At 42.5% G+C, this 15,531-nt stretch overlaps 1 protein-coding gene across 1 annotated transcript in view; it reads right to left on the reverse strand.

The window, feature by feature from the left end:
• Positions 1-3,915: 3,915 nt before the first annotated feature.
• Positions 3,916-15,531, reverse strand: part of PRTG (protogenin) — a 127,401-nt gene continuing 115,785 nt past the window's right edge. The window contains exons 16-20 of the mRNA XM_056572374.1: positions 13,216-13,398; positions 12,438-12,552; positions 8,309-8,474; positions 7,824-7,925; positions 3,916-7,737 (exon numbers count right to left, since the gene is read on the reverse strand). Coding sequence (XP_056428349.1) covers positions 7,408-7,737; positions 7,824-7,925; positions 8,309-8,474; positions 12,438-12,552; positions 13,216-13,398 — 896 coding nt within the window. The 3' untranslated portion in view covers positions 3,916-7,407. The remainder of the gene's footprint in view (positions 7,738-7,823; positions 7,926-8,308; positions 8,475-12,437; positions 12,553-13,215; positions 13,399-15,531) is intronic.

Consider the following 15,531-nt stretch of genomic DNA (forward strand, 5'->3'; position numbering starts at 1 on the left):
GTCCAGAGGAAAAGTTGCTGAGTTGCCCATAGCAACCAATCAGATTTCTTCTTTCCTTTTTCAGAGGCCTTTTCAAAAATGAAAGAAGCGATCTGATTGGTTGCTATGGGTTACTTTTGCTCTGGACAGGTTTTGATAAATCTCCCCCTAGGAAGTGAAATATTAGTGCTGTGCAGTGCGACCAGGCCATATTTTAATGGCAGTGAGGGGATCAGGACAGGAGAGTACATGGGCTTTTTATCTTTACTGCATGCTGCCCAAATTTATTTCAAAAAAGGATTCCACAGACAACCCCTAAAACAGCTTTAGACCAGGACTCTCTGGTGCTGTAGACTTATAAGTAAACATTATAACTAATAGTGTACATTAAATGCTTACAAATATATCTATAACAAACTTGTAACCTTCACATATAAAATAAAAAATATGGTACCATGGCAATTGTGTAATACGAGATATCACTCTACTTCATAACATGATAGACACAACAGGACATGGTATGTTACCAGAGAAGCACGCTCTAGTTTTGAATGCAAAACTTAAAGGGGTTATCCAGGAAAAAACTTTTTTTATATATATATATATCAACTGGCTCCAGAAAGTTAAACAGATTTGTAAATTACTTCTATTAAAAAATCTTAATCCTTTCAGTACTTATGAGCTTCTGAAGTTAAGGTTGTTCTTTTCTGTCTAACTGCTCTCTGATGACACGTGTCTCGGGAACCGCCCAGTTTAGAAGAGGTTTGCTATGGGGATTTGCTTCTAAACTGGGCGGTTCCCGAGACACATGTCATCAGAGAGCACTTAGACAGAAAAGAACAACCTTAACTTCAGAAGCTCATAAGTACTGAAAGAATTAAGATTTTTTAATAGAAGTAATTTACAAATCTGTTTAACTTTCTGGAGCCAGTTGATATATATAAAAAAAAGTTTTTCCCTGGATAACCCCTTTAAGACCTATAAAAAAAATTATCCAACAAAACGAACTATACGAGCTGGAAATACAGTATATACAAAATGATGTCAACTCATGTCTAGAAGTTTTGGTTACACTAATTCAAACACTGGCAGAACACATTTCTACTGTGATAAAATTAGAATAGAAACATTTTCTGGTGAAATTGACTTTTTTTTACGAATATAAACAATACATTTGGCCAACATACCAGCAATTATTACATACTTTTAAAGCCTTATTAATACTTTATATGCAGGGATAACCATAAATATCTTTGGTATTAATTGTTAATCTAGGAAAGAACTTTTCATGAGCATTAATAGCACAATATACACATATATTTGATCACAATGGTTGTATAGGTGCATCACAGAACTACCACAATACCACATCACTGCTAAACTGGGTATTATTAGGGGTGTTTGCCACAGTTTAGAAAATCACAATCCCTGTAAAAATACAGCAACAACTTTACAAATTTATATGATGTTTTGCGCTATTACAAGTAATGGATGTCGAAAGCTAAATCTGCATCCTACAGCAGCAAAATGTTGAGTTTTACATCTAAGATTTAGGTAACATTGATCACTAGCTGCAATGTACAACTATACCATGATCTAGTAAAGCATTGTCCATAGAATGTGCTACAATAAACTATGCATATACAGTAACCCCCTGACCTACCATGGCCCCGACATACGATCATTTCAACATGCGATGGCCTCTCAGAGGCCATCGCATGTTGAAGGCAGCCTCAACATACGATGCTTTTGTATGTTGGGGTCATCGCATAAACGGCTATCCGGCAGCGCAGCTGCTGCCGGATAGTTTACGGTGCCCCGTGTGGTCCGGTGACGATCACTTACCTGTCCTCAGGGCTCCGGCGCATCCTCTTCGGGATCCCCTCCATCGGCAGCGCTCTCCATCGTTGTCATCATGTCACTGCGCACGCCGTCCCGTCATCCAATAGGAGCGGCGTGTGTAGCAACGTTATGGCGGCGACGGAGAGCGAGGATGCCGGGGAAGAAGAGGCCTTGCTGTAGCGTCGGGGACACCCCGGGGACAGCGATGGAAGGCGACATCTAGGGCAGCGGTGATGAGCGGTGACTGTCCGGAGCGGCAGGGACAGGTGACTACAACTTCCTATACCAGTGGTCTTCAACCTGCGGACCTCCAGATGTTGCAAAACTACAACTCCCAGCATGCCCGGACAGCCAACGGCTGTCCGGGCATGCTGGGTGTTGTAGTTTTGCAACATCTGGAGGTCCGCAGGTTGTAGACCACTGTCCTATACTTTACATTGCACGGATCCCTCAACATACAATGGTTTCAACAAACGATGGTCCATTTGGAACGGATTACCATCGTATGTTGAGGGACCACTGTAATAGTCTTCAAATGCTACAAATAACTTCTACTATTGACGTGGCTGCACAGGTTAGTAATAGAGATGAGCAAACTTGCAGTAAATTCGATTCGTCACGAACTTCTCGGCTCGGCGGTTGCTGACTTTTCCTGCATAAATTAGTAAAGCTTTCAGGTGCTCCCATGGGCTGGAAAAGGTGGATACAGTCCTAGGAAAGACTCTCCTAGGACTGTATCCACCTTTTCCAGCCCACCGGAGCACCGGAAAGCTGAACTAATTTATGCAGGAAAAGTCAGCAACAGCCGAGCTGAGAAGTTCGTGACGAATCGAATTTACTGTAAGTTCGCTCATCTCTAGTTAGTAATATAAACTGGCAAAGACTGTGCACGGGAATGTCTTTGAAAGCATTTCTTGAGATAGGAAGTTTGAAGCAATACACGCTGAAATATTGTTTAGTAATATATGGCAAAATTGCTTGTTATTTGACAAATGTCAGACTCCGTGGACCAATGGCCAATGGCCCTTGGAGACATCACTAGATGACACTGATTTACTGCCATAGTCAGTCATTCAGGGGAAAGATGCAGCCAGAATAAGTTATATATATTTTTCCAATTCCCTCTGGACATGGTCTTCCCACTGTACTTTTTTACATCCATCCATTTTCATATGTCAACACAAAAATCTTGCCAGACACGGCTCACAGATATAACACCTGGTGTGTTGCATTGTGGTCATTTGTGCACACTTCCCAATAGTAATTCTTTCTTAGCGATTAACAAAGTAAAAGTTTATGGTGTTTGGTTACCCCTGCATATCATCTGCCTAGCATGTAACTGATGATCACAAGGAACAGTTACAGTATTTTTCGCCGTATAAGACGCACTTTTTCTTCCCCAAAACTGGGGGGGGGAAAGTTGGTGCGTCTTATACGGCGAATACACACCTATCGGGTCGGGTCCCTGCGGCCATTAACGGCCGGGACCCGCGGCTAATACAGGACATCACCGATCGCGGTGATGCTCTGTATTAACCCTTCAGACGCGGCGATCAAAGCTGACCGCTGCGTCTGAAGCGAAAGTGACACCAACCCGGCTGCTCAGTCGGGCTGTTCGGGACAGCCGCGGTGAAATTGCGGCGTCCCGAACAGCTTACAGGACACCGGGAGGGACCTTACCTGCCTCCTCGGTGTCTGCTTCGTGCCGGGATCCCCTGCATGGCCGGAGCTCTCCTTCGACGTCATCAAGACGTCGTGCACGCCGTCCCGTCATCCAATAGGAGCGGCGTGCGTGGCGCGTGATGACAGCGGGGGAGAGCGTGGATCCCGGGAAAGAAGACGTCCGGAGCGTCGGGGACACCCCGGGGACGCGGCGACAGCGATGGAGCGACATCCAGGGCAGCGGTGACGGGTCCGGAGCGGCGGGGACACGTGAGTATTACCTCCTATACCAGTGGTCTTCAACCTGCGGACCTCCAGATGTTGCCAAACTACAACTCCCAGCATGCCCGGACTGCCGTTGGCTGTCCGGGCATGCTGGGAGTTGTAGTTTTGCAACATCTGGAGGTCCGCAGGTTGAAGATCCCTGTTGGGTTCAGAATCTTTTTTTTCTAGATTTTGCACCTTTAAAATTGGGTGCGTCTTATATGCCGGTGCGTCCTATAGGGCGAAAAATCCGGTATACACAAAGCATCTACCACCACAGTAAGTCTTTATAGTAACAGCTGCTTTCTGTACACTAAACAAATAGCAAGACAAGACCCAAAAATAAATCTTTGGTTACATTTTTTCCCTCAATATATAAAGCAAATTGTTCAAAAATAGGTCATCTAATACTGTTATAATAAAGAGCTAAAAGCTAAATACTTAACTTGTAACTTGGAAGTTTTTTGACATGACTATTTAAAGTCTAAGGTAGTTTAAAAATGCAGAACATATTTATCATTCCTGCACTAAGACAATCACTACTACTACTTGGCAGCTATGCCAACAACAAAATAGTAGATTTACTTCTTTTTTTTTTTTTTGAAAAAACATTTTATCACTTTAAATATAAACAATAGTCTTTGGTATGAAAGAACAGTTTTTTGAGGACTGTATTAAAGTTTACCAGTCACATATGCCGAATAGAGACAAGCCATAATATAGGAAACTATTTGTGCCTTCTGTTCACTGGGAATGAAAAACGTAACTGATAAATGACATTCCCGATGAACTGAAAAATCTTACTCCAAACAATCTGAAAACTCAGAAGACTGGGACAACCAACCAAACAATTCATACCTAGAGGAGTCCAGGAAGCCTAGCATTTGGGTGCTATTTTACAGAGGATTTACCTTGGAGAGCTGGTTTGCCTGTGTCTTAAAGGAAAATGGTCACCCGTTCACCCGCACTATAACCTGATACACCGGGTAATAGTGCGGGTGAACAGGAGACCGATGCGCTGTCTCAGACTGCTATACCTACCTGCAGTCCGGAACCCCAATCCTTTGAAGGTCCGTCTTTTTCAGTGCTGACTTGCACTCTGGAGGTGGACCCGCCGTCTGGATTTAAATATTCCTAAGCGTTGTTCACGTGAGCGCTCAGTAGGCACGAGATTTAAATCCAGAGGATCGGGGTTCCGGACTGCAGATCGGTATAGCAGTGCGAGACACCGCATCGGTCTCGTGTTCACCCGCACTATAACCCTGTGTAATGGGTTATAGTGCTGGTGAACGGGTGACCGATTTCCTTTAAACTGACACTAAAGCAAGGCTCACATCTGTGTTTGCACTACTTTGTCGAGTAAAATGCCAGACATCATGAAAGAAACCTGAAGGACTCCATAAAACATGGGGTTTGAAACGGAAAAAAAACAAAACAAAGCCTAAGGGAATAAGATGGTCAACAGAATGTAAAACCATAACATAGCAGACAAAAAAATGTATCTGATCATCTGGTTCCCTCTATGGCCTACAGGCACAATGACAACTATAGCATGTCCCTAAACACCTGTATGTATGAGTTTTGGATGGCGTTCAGATTCATTATTTGCACCCACATCTGAATAATAAGTTATCAAGTTGCCCATAGACGTTACATATTTGTTTTCAGCTCTAGCTATTTATGCAGGATAAACAATATCACTCGTAAGTCATAGCCAAAGTGTCCTGCATCTGCTTCCATTCTCCCCCATGGAAATGAAATGCACATCTGGCCTGAAAAAAGCACAAACCTGTCATCACTTTCATGTTGCCGAAACGGCAAGTCATCAGGACTGTCCTCATTGGTTTCTTTCCACCCCACCAGCCTTGACTGATAGATCTCTGCCTATACCCACAGATTTATCAAACAAAGCCAGTAAGGTGATGAGAAGCCACCAGGAACTGCCCTGGGACTTGTGGTTCAGGCAGCATGAAAGTGATGACAGATTCCCTTTAACAAAGAAATTGGCCTTCAGTTCTTAAATGTCTATGCAAGCATTTGGTTTAGCTTCTATCTATACAATTCTTGCTTCAAATGTGTCATAGGCACAGCTAATGTCCTGCAGGAATGCATGGTAACTGGGTTCCTGCACTTTTCCCACAGCAGGAACACTGTTCCCATTAGTAGGAGTCCTGCAGGAAAAGCTCTTGAGTTCCCACACTTTTTTCCCAGGACTTGACCCCTGGTCATAGGCGATTGGTATCCATTAATAATGTAGCTAATTTACTGATTTACTTCATTTCCTTTCAAAATCAAATATGAGCATGATACCCTGTCACATTTGCCCCATATATTCATGGGATAAAAAAACACAAACACTATTCCCTGAGACCAGGAAATGAACATGTACATCAATGTAAAAAAGAGGTAGTATAAAACAGGAATTGTAAAGGCAACAGTCATTAATAGCCATATAATGCCATTTTCCAAATGCTCTCTTTAGCATTGAATCAGCAATGAACAGTCTAATTGCTGGTTTTTACACCATCCACTGAACAAAAGTGAAAGGGTTACTGTGAAACTGACCAGTGACCACCCATGGTCACCCCGAGATTTAATAGAAACATGCTCTTAACAGCTTTTATGTAAAATTATAATATACAATGACTTGTACATACATGTAATTTATACTGTTATTGAGGGGATCACTGGTAAATGTCCAGTATACCGATCCCAGCAGCAAGCTTGGCCAGTGCCATGGTGATATTGTCAGCACTGTTATAGATATGTTACACAGGCTGCAATATGTCATTGTAGTAGATCTGAATAATGGACTGCTCAGTAATATGGATAATGTATGCTCTGTACAGAAGAGCATAGGTACACCACTGCCTCCATAAACATAGCATCTGTAAACAGAAAGATATGTTGGGATTTATTATTCTCGAATACATTTCTAGGATTTAAGGCATCTTGTCATTGTCCTGAGTGATGTCCTGAATTCCTTGCAATAAGGCAGTCTGAGTAACTGAGGTTCTTGAAGGCACAAGGTAGTGACTGTTACTACGGGAGAACTGGTTGTTCAAATGCTTAAGACATATTAAGAGGTAGTCGTTCATTTCATTAGGTAGAGAGAATTCATAGCCTTATACATTTTTATCATGTAAAAAGAGCCCTAGAAAATGCAATGTATCTGTGTTGCCTTTACAACCCCTTAAGTAACACATTCATCACACATAAAAAGCAATAATAATAAAAAACAACACATAAAAACAAACATTTAGGAAGTACTTTGGATTGGGGATAAGGGGAGACAAACACAAATGTAGGTAAAGCAGCGAAATAGAGTTCATAATGTGACCAGCTGAGGTAGACATAAATCAAAGAGACTTCTTGACGTCCCTTTACAACAAAGATAAATGGCATAAACCAGGAGAGTTTCAAAGCCATTTACCATCCAGCCAACCAACCAACCTTCAATGTCAGAAGATTTACTCAGCGGGACATTCTGCAGAATAGTGGAATATTTGATGGGAAAACCAGATTTCACAATCCTTTCTTTTTGTTGCTCTGTCATTGTCCTTTGAACAGACACCAATTGCTGGAATATCTGGCTTGGGGAATTTTTCTTGAAATGTTTAGGGAATGTGGATTATCTGAGGTATAGCAGATATAAGCTCCTCAGGAACAGACACTTGGAGGCTTTCCATGTTTGCTTAAGGCAGGGTCCTTTCCACATTCTTGAACACTGAATGTGTCTGATGAGGGCGGTGAGGTACTGATAACAGAGCAGAGGTGAATTTCTTCAGTCGACTCGTGAGAATAACGCCCAGAATCATTGGTTTCATGGCTTTCCTCACTGTTCCCAGAATGTTCCGTGTCTGCTGCTATGCTATGTCGCATCTGGAACGTGCCAGGATGACCCGGTGACGTTGGAGACCCATCCTCTCCCCTCAGCACAGTTGTGCCAGGACGATATAAACAAGAAGTCTTCACAATTCTTCTTTTGGACTGTAGAATAAAAAATTAAACAAAATATTATGGCATTATATTTAGATAAACTGGAAGTGTATAGACTGCAGACACTAACATCTTACCTGTCCTGTACAGTCTTTACCATTGTCCTTGAAAAACAACCATTTCCTTGTGTTTTTCTTTATACTCGGTCCATATCCATCAATGATGACATCTGAACCACCCTAGAAAAAGCACAAGATACATTTTAACATCATTCTAAATATTGTCTTTTGAGTTGACTATGCATGCATGTTTTCAGTTTCCAAGACTGTTTAGTATGTCTTGCCCTATTATTATTATTATTATTATTTTTTAACTAAGCGTTGGCTAACAAGGAAAACTCAAATTAGAATGAGGCTTTAAGATCTATAAAATCCTCTACAGTTACCCTGCTGTACTTTTGGACTGATTTTGTCAGCCAATAAACATATATTGGATACTAAATACACAATTTTTCTTTTACTGATAGTGCCTCAAAGCTTTTATCACTGGCCGACGCTGAAAATCTACTATTGTCTTAATGTTTTTCTAAAGCAAATACGGTTACACTGCTGTAGCACTTTACCTTTGTATCTAGGTAGTGATTTACTTGAACAGTGGGGATTAATGGGTCTGCATTTTCTTCCATTTGATGCATGGCTTTCCTCTCTTGAGTCTCATGAGAAATTAAAGTAGCCGCATGAGGTATTTCGTTAGCTCTTTGCTGAGCAATCTTTGCAAGTGATGCTTTCCTGCAGGACAAAAAGATATGCTATTTATTATCAAGGAAGGATCAGACTTTGTGTGCTGCTTCATTGGCAGAATAGACTTTATTCTACCAATTAAAAGGAAAACTGTCACCAATGTCACCCACACAAACCAGTGGTACTGGCTGGTTGTGTGGGAGACACTGATTAAAATGCTAAAATCCAGCATGGAGATACAAACAGGGGAGCACTCAAGAGGTCCACTCACGGTTACGGTGCCAGGAAAATCTTTATTCGGGTGCGGGTTAAAAGTTACAGCTGGACGCCAAGTCACCCGAGCTACGGGGACTTAGCGTCCAGCTGTAACTTTTAACCTGCACCCGAATAAAGATTTTCCTGGCACCGTAACCGTGAGTGGACCTCGTGAGTGCTCCCCTGTTTGTATCTCCATGCTGGACTGTTTGCATATCTGTGAAGTCTTTCACTAGGGGTGTTAGCACCAATCAGTCTAGGAACGGTGCACCGCAAGCCTGGGATCTTCCTCTCATTTGCCCTAGCCGGCAATACATGCAGGGCTGTGAGCCGTGGTTGGTAGTGCCGATCGCTGTCTCTATCATTGCTATTAAAATGCTAAAATGCCTACCATGAGCAGATCCATTGCTGCATTATGCTTCTTTTGGATTATGCTAAATAGCAGCTTGGGGTGCGGGCAGGGTTACGATATTTACTTCTGGCACCACTGTTTGTTCACCGCTGTTTGTTCACCGCTCGGCTCAGTTCATCAGGCTCTACTGTGCATGTGCCACTTCCTGGGTGCACCAGGAAGCGGGCGTAGTGCAGCTTCACAGCCTTGGCCATCTTGGACCTGTGTAAGCAACACACATGGCCATCACTGTGAAGCTGCGCCCCAGCCGCTTCCGGGTGTACCCAGGAAGCGGCACATGTACAGTAGAGCCTAAAACAGAGAGGGGAGGCAGAGGGATTATATGAATATTTATGAGCCAGGCCCAGCAGTGATGACAGTGTGCCCGAAGTAAAGATCATAACCCTGCACACACCCCAGCTGGTATTGTGCATAAGCCGAAAAAGTAGAATAATACAGCATTGCAGCCTCGTGGTAGGCATAATTTTAAGGGGTATTCCAGGCAAAAACTTTTTTTTATATATCAACTGGCTCCGGAAAGTGAAACAGATTTGTAAATTACTTCTATTAAAAAATCTTAATCCTTACAATAGTTATTATCTTCTGAAGTTTTCTGTCTAACTGCTCAATGATGATGTCACGTCCCGGGAGCTGTGCATGATGGGAAAATATCCCCATAGGAACTGCACAGCTCCCGGGACGTGAGTCATCAGAGAGCAGACAGAAAACAACAACTCATCTTCAGAAGCTAATAAATATTGGAAGGATTAAGATTTTTTAATAGAAGTCATTTACAAATCTGTTTAACTTTCCAGAGCCAGTTGATATATGGAAAAAAAAGTTTTGGCCTGGAATACCCCTTTAATCAGCGTCACCTACACTACCAGCCCGTATGACTGGTTAGTGCGGGTGACACTGGTGACAGTTTTCCTATAAGTGTATTTTCATCCATTAGACTAATAATATCAGAGGTAATATTTAAACATCCTTTCCCTCTGATATAGACCCACATAGGGTGTCCAAAAATGTTTGGAAGCTTTTATACTTTAACAAAAAAAACAACTGCATACTTTTCAATAACCATTCCATGAAATGTGGCATTATGTTAAATTACGCAAGTAAGCAACAAACCAAAATTTTATTAGTAGGAAGTTACAGAAGTTACAGAGGTTTTTATATTTTACTAGCTGAGTACCCAGCGTTGCCCGGTTTTTCCTTCCTAATCCTTGTTGGGGAGGAAAATCCTCAAAGGAGGAAGCATTTGACTTCATATGCCGTCCTCATATATTGTTGTCATATCCTGACCTCCTATCCTGTCCTCATATCTCAAGCTCATATCCTGTCCTCATACCCAATCCTCGTATCCCAACCTCATATCTCGACCTCCTATCCCGACCTCATATACTGACCTCCTATTCCGTCCTACCTATCTCGACCTCATATCCTGTCCTCATATCCCGTCCTCATATTCTGACCTAATTTCCCGTACTCCTATCTTTACCTCCTATCCCGACATCATATCCCGTCCTCCTATCCCGACCCGTAATATGTGTACCAGGCATTGAAATATCTCCAGCCGTACGGAAGTTATGTGGGAACATACATTTTCCATTGATTTGCATGGGACTTTAAACAAAAACCTGACCCTCACAAATGGAGGTAGTTAAGGGTTAAATTAACTATCCTATATTTTAAGTGAACATATAAGTGACATGTGACCAAGTATTATCGAAATATCTCCAGCCATTTGGAAGCTATGCAGTAACATATATTTCCCATAGACTTGTATAGGATAAATGAGAATAAAGACACACGCGCCCCTAGTGCGGTACTTAAAGAGTTTTTGGCAAAATGTAAAGATTTACACTTACCAGAAGATGTTGCACTCAGGGCACAACACCATATCACATGTAGAAAATGGTAATCTGTATGCAGCCTCGATCCTCCGGTCAGGTCCTCCCTCACCGGCTAATACAACAGCAAACGTTTCAGAAGAAAATGGATCTTAGTCAGGCGCAGCTACAGTGAAAGAAGGATGATGATATCCATAGGTTTACTTCATAAGGTTTGTTCAATGGCACAACAGCAACGCGTTTCTTGCCCGCAAAGGGCACTTCCTCAGGCAATGTGCATGTAAGAAATGGCAAAAACTGGGATTTAAATACAACAGCCTTGTGTATCTTCTAAAGGTTAAGGTAATCTGGCTATTCCGAATTGGCTGCTGAACTTCACACAGCTGTGTTGGGGTTCCTACTGTTACTATAAGGCAGAATCTGTGTAGATTCTAACCAAATTCAGTGGAAACAAGTGTCCACTATTAAAGCATTTATGACTAAAACGGTTCTTATACAAATCTCTATAAAAATATTGGTATTGATGGACTTAACACAATAAACTATTCTTGGTCCGTAGAGCTAGTAAATAAGCGTATGGGAGATGCGCTTGTGTGCGCTCAGATTGTAATAGAATTGTGTTAAGTCCATCAATACCAATATTTTTATAGAGATTTGTATAAGAACCGTTTTAGTCATAAATGCTTTAATAGTGGACACTTGTTTCCACTGAATTTGATTAGAATCTACACAGATTCTGCCTTATAGTAACAGTAGGAACCCCAACACAGCTGTGTGAAGTTCAGCAGCCAATTCGGAATAGCCAGATTACCTTAACCTTTAGAAGATAGACAAGGCTGTTGTATTTAAATCCCAGTTTTTGCCAGTTTTTACATGCACATTGCCTGAGGAAGTGCCCTTTGCGGGCAAGAAACGCGTTGCTGTTGTGCCATTGAACAAACCTTATGAAGTAAACCTATGGATATTGTCACCCTTCTTTCACTGTAGCTGCGCCTGACTAAGATCCATTTTCTTCTGAAATGTTTGCCATAGACTTGTATGGACTTTAAACAAAAACCCTGACCCTGGCAAATGGGGGTGAATAAGGCTAGGTTCACACTGTGGAATTTCTGGGCAGAGTTTCTGTCAGAGATCTAGCCGGCGGTACTAGGACCGCGCGGACTACATTGTTGTTCCCATAGATGGCAATCCATTTCTGAGCAGATCTCCCAAAAGATCCACCCAGAAATGCATTGCAGTCTATGGGGGCAGCAATGTAGTCTGCTCGGTCCTAGCACTGCTGGCTCGATCTCAGGCAGAAATTCTGTCCAGAAATTCTGCAGTGTGAACCTAGCCTAAGGGTTAAATCACCTATCCTATGTTTGTTGATGACATATAAGTAACATGTGTGCCAAGTTTCATGTTAATATCTTTAGCTGTTTGGACGTGATGCTGGAACATACACACACACACACACACTGAGTTTTATACATATATATATATATATATAGATTAAAGATTTCTCATACAAACCTGGCTTTGGCATGGTATATCAATATAAGCACACAAATGAGGATGCAAGTCAATGCAATACACACGCCCACAACAATCCCAGTCATTGATTTCTGGTCTAGGTGATAAAAGTAATCTGCAAGAAAGATAAAAGTCTTAATTATCCTGATAAAAATGAAATAAAAGTAGAATTATATAAAATATGTATCTCCACAATGTCTACTGTTTTGTATGAGTGCAAAGGCTGATGACAAAGAAATCACCCTAAGGGTAGGGTCACACGTAACGGATCAGCAGTGTATTTTACGCTACGGATCCGCCGGTAACCAAAATTGGCATGATCCTGAAGGGGTTAACAATACCATAAATTGTAAAAGGATACAAAGTTGGAAATTAAATAACTAAAATTTTTGAACAAAAGAACAAAACCTGAAAAGTGTTTAAAATCAATAAAGCATGGAATAAATTACAAAGCTTTCTGTTCACTATTGCTGATCTGTAACGTCTTGCTGAGAACGGCAAATTCGGTGATATACGATTTAGACTTGCACTTTCATCTACGAATAAATCACTGTCATTAATTTGTTTATTTTAAGTTTATTACAATGACAGTGTATCACCTCCACATAGTAATTCCGAGGCAGTGCAGTGCTTCTCAGTCGGGGGTCATTTGTCTTTGCTGAACAGAGTACTGCTAGGCAGACACAATAGCCACAGATGGGTGTCTACAAGAATGTATACGTCCAAGTAAATAATGAAACTGTTTTGCTTTGTTTACTGTAAGTATTTCCAAACTGACCTTGACCGCTGGCGGAATCTAACTGCTTTGACTTCATTCTGCTGCGCACCGTCTCCTTGGGTTGAACAGCTAGCTCCACTACATTTGAGAATGGGCCCTCTCCTACATCATTGGAGGCAGAGATCTTCACCAGGTAAATATTTCCAGGCATAAGATTTTCCAGTAGAGCCATGGTTATTGCTCCTGTGAATTAACATTCAGTTTATATCACATAAAACCTACTGTTTAAGTTATTAAACATTCAGCATATGCTTTACTGAATATCTGCTAGAGGGCCTGTCTATGTATATGCAAGGAAAATGTGGCCTTCTGAAACTTAAAGGGGTACTCCGCCCCTAGACATCTTATCCCCTATCCAAAGGAGATATCAGATCGCGGTGGTCCTGCCGCTGGGGACCCCTGGGATCTAGGCTGCAGGACCCACCTGTTGTGGCTTCCGGCAGCGCTGGAGGCTCTCATCCTAACGCCTCACAACCACGGTGACGTGAGATCGTGACGTTGCGACTTCGCCCCCGTGTGACGTCACGCCCCGCCCCCTCAATGCAAGTCTATGGGAGGGGGCGTGACGGCTGTCACGCCCCCTCCCATAGACTTGCATTGAGGGGCGGGGCGTGACGTCACACGGGGGCGGAGTCGTGATGTCACGATCTCACGTCACCGTGGTCGGGAGCCGAAGCCTCCAGCGTTTCCAGAAGCCGCAGCAGGTGGGTGCTGCAGCCGAGATCCCGTGGGTCCCCAGCAGCGGGACCCCCGCGATCTGACATCTTATCCCCTATCCTTTGGATAGGGGATAAGATATCTAGGGGTGGAGTACCCCTTTAACAGATATACAATAATTTAAGACAGAAAATTGTGATAAATTGTAGCGGACATCTACACCAGCTTGTAACGTGTGGTGCCAGGACTGTCAAAGATGTGACAAATCAACGAATGGGCCTACACATCTTAATATGATTGGCGTATCGTACTCCAGCACGTCTTTGCATTAATAGAAGTATGCATGTAAAATTCCTCACTATATGTCTAAGGGGTCCCTGTGCCAGGCTGCCAGTACATCAGACTATATGGGCATACTGTTTTTAAATAAAGTCAGTTCGGAGTTCAAGATGGAGTCATGTACATGAAAGTCCCTGATGCATGTATAGGAACAGAATCATCGGAAGTGTAATTCACTGAATGAATTAGTATGATTTTTAGATTATGGAGATTTATTTATTTCACTATTCGAGTGCACATACATGGCAGCCATTAAAATCAGATACCCTCTGATATTAGTCAATAATTAGTTTGTTCTTATCAGTTCTTAGAAGAATTAATGTTTGACTAACAATAAAAGATAAGTAGCAAACACTACAGTTGTTGTATTATTGTACAGGGCAAGAAGTTCATGCATTCTCGGGAGCTACTCCCAAAACCCCAGCAATAATGTAAATAAGGAAAGATACAGGCCATAGAAAAGGCTGATCTCTTGCTGGCTTGAATGCAAGAATTAGACAGGATACAATACAATCTGCTGTACCCTTGTTACCCCCGGAAGCAGATGTCACTTGGAAGGTCATCCTGGCCTATATCATGCATGATCCACCCAAAATCTAATGTTTAATGGCTTAAAGGGGTACTCCTGCACTTAGACATCTTATCCCCTATCCAAAGGATAGGGGATAAGATGCCTGATCGCGGGGGTCCCACTGCTGGGGACCCCCGTGATCTTGCACGCCGCACCCCGTTAAAATCGTTCCCTGGAGTGTGTTCGCTCCGGGTCTCATTATGTCGATCACGGGGCCGGAGCATTGTAATGTCAAGGCTCCGCCCCCGTGTAACATCACACTCCGCCCCCTCAATGCTGTCACGCCCCCTTGCATAAGCTTGCATTGAGGGGGCAGAGCGTGACATCACACGGGGGCAGAGCAGTGACGTCACAATGCTCCGGCCCCGTGATCGACAGTAATCAGACCTGGAGCGGAAGCGCTACGGGGACTGATTTTAACGGGGTGCGGCGTGCAAGATCATGGGGTCCCCAGCGGCGGGACCCCCGCGATCAGGCATCTTATCCCCTATCCTTTGGACAGAGTATAAGATGTCTTAGCACCGGAGAACCCCTTTAACAGGGGGATCTATTGAAAATTATAGTAATAGATAAATGGCCGAAAGCAATTATTAGTAGAGTTTATGAACTTAGACTTTTAATGGAACACAGATTATAGACAGGCTGATGGGGGATCTGCAGCATATCTAAACTGTTATCTATTCCCCCTAATATATACACTGCTAAAAGGCGTATGGCCAAAAATACAGTATGAAAGCAAATCACTATTT

This window comes from Hyla sarda, chromosome 4 (genome assembly GCF_029499605.1).
Source record: "Hyla sarda isolate aHylSar1 chromosome 4, aHylSar1.hap1, whole genome shotgun sequence".
NCBI classification, from domain to species: Eukaryota; Metazoa; Chordata; class Amphibia; order Anura; family Hylidae; genus Hyla; species Hyla sarda.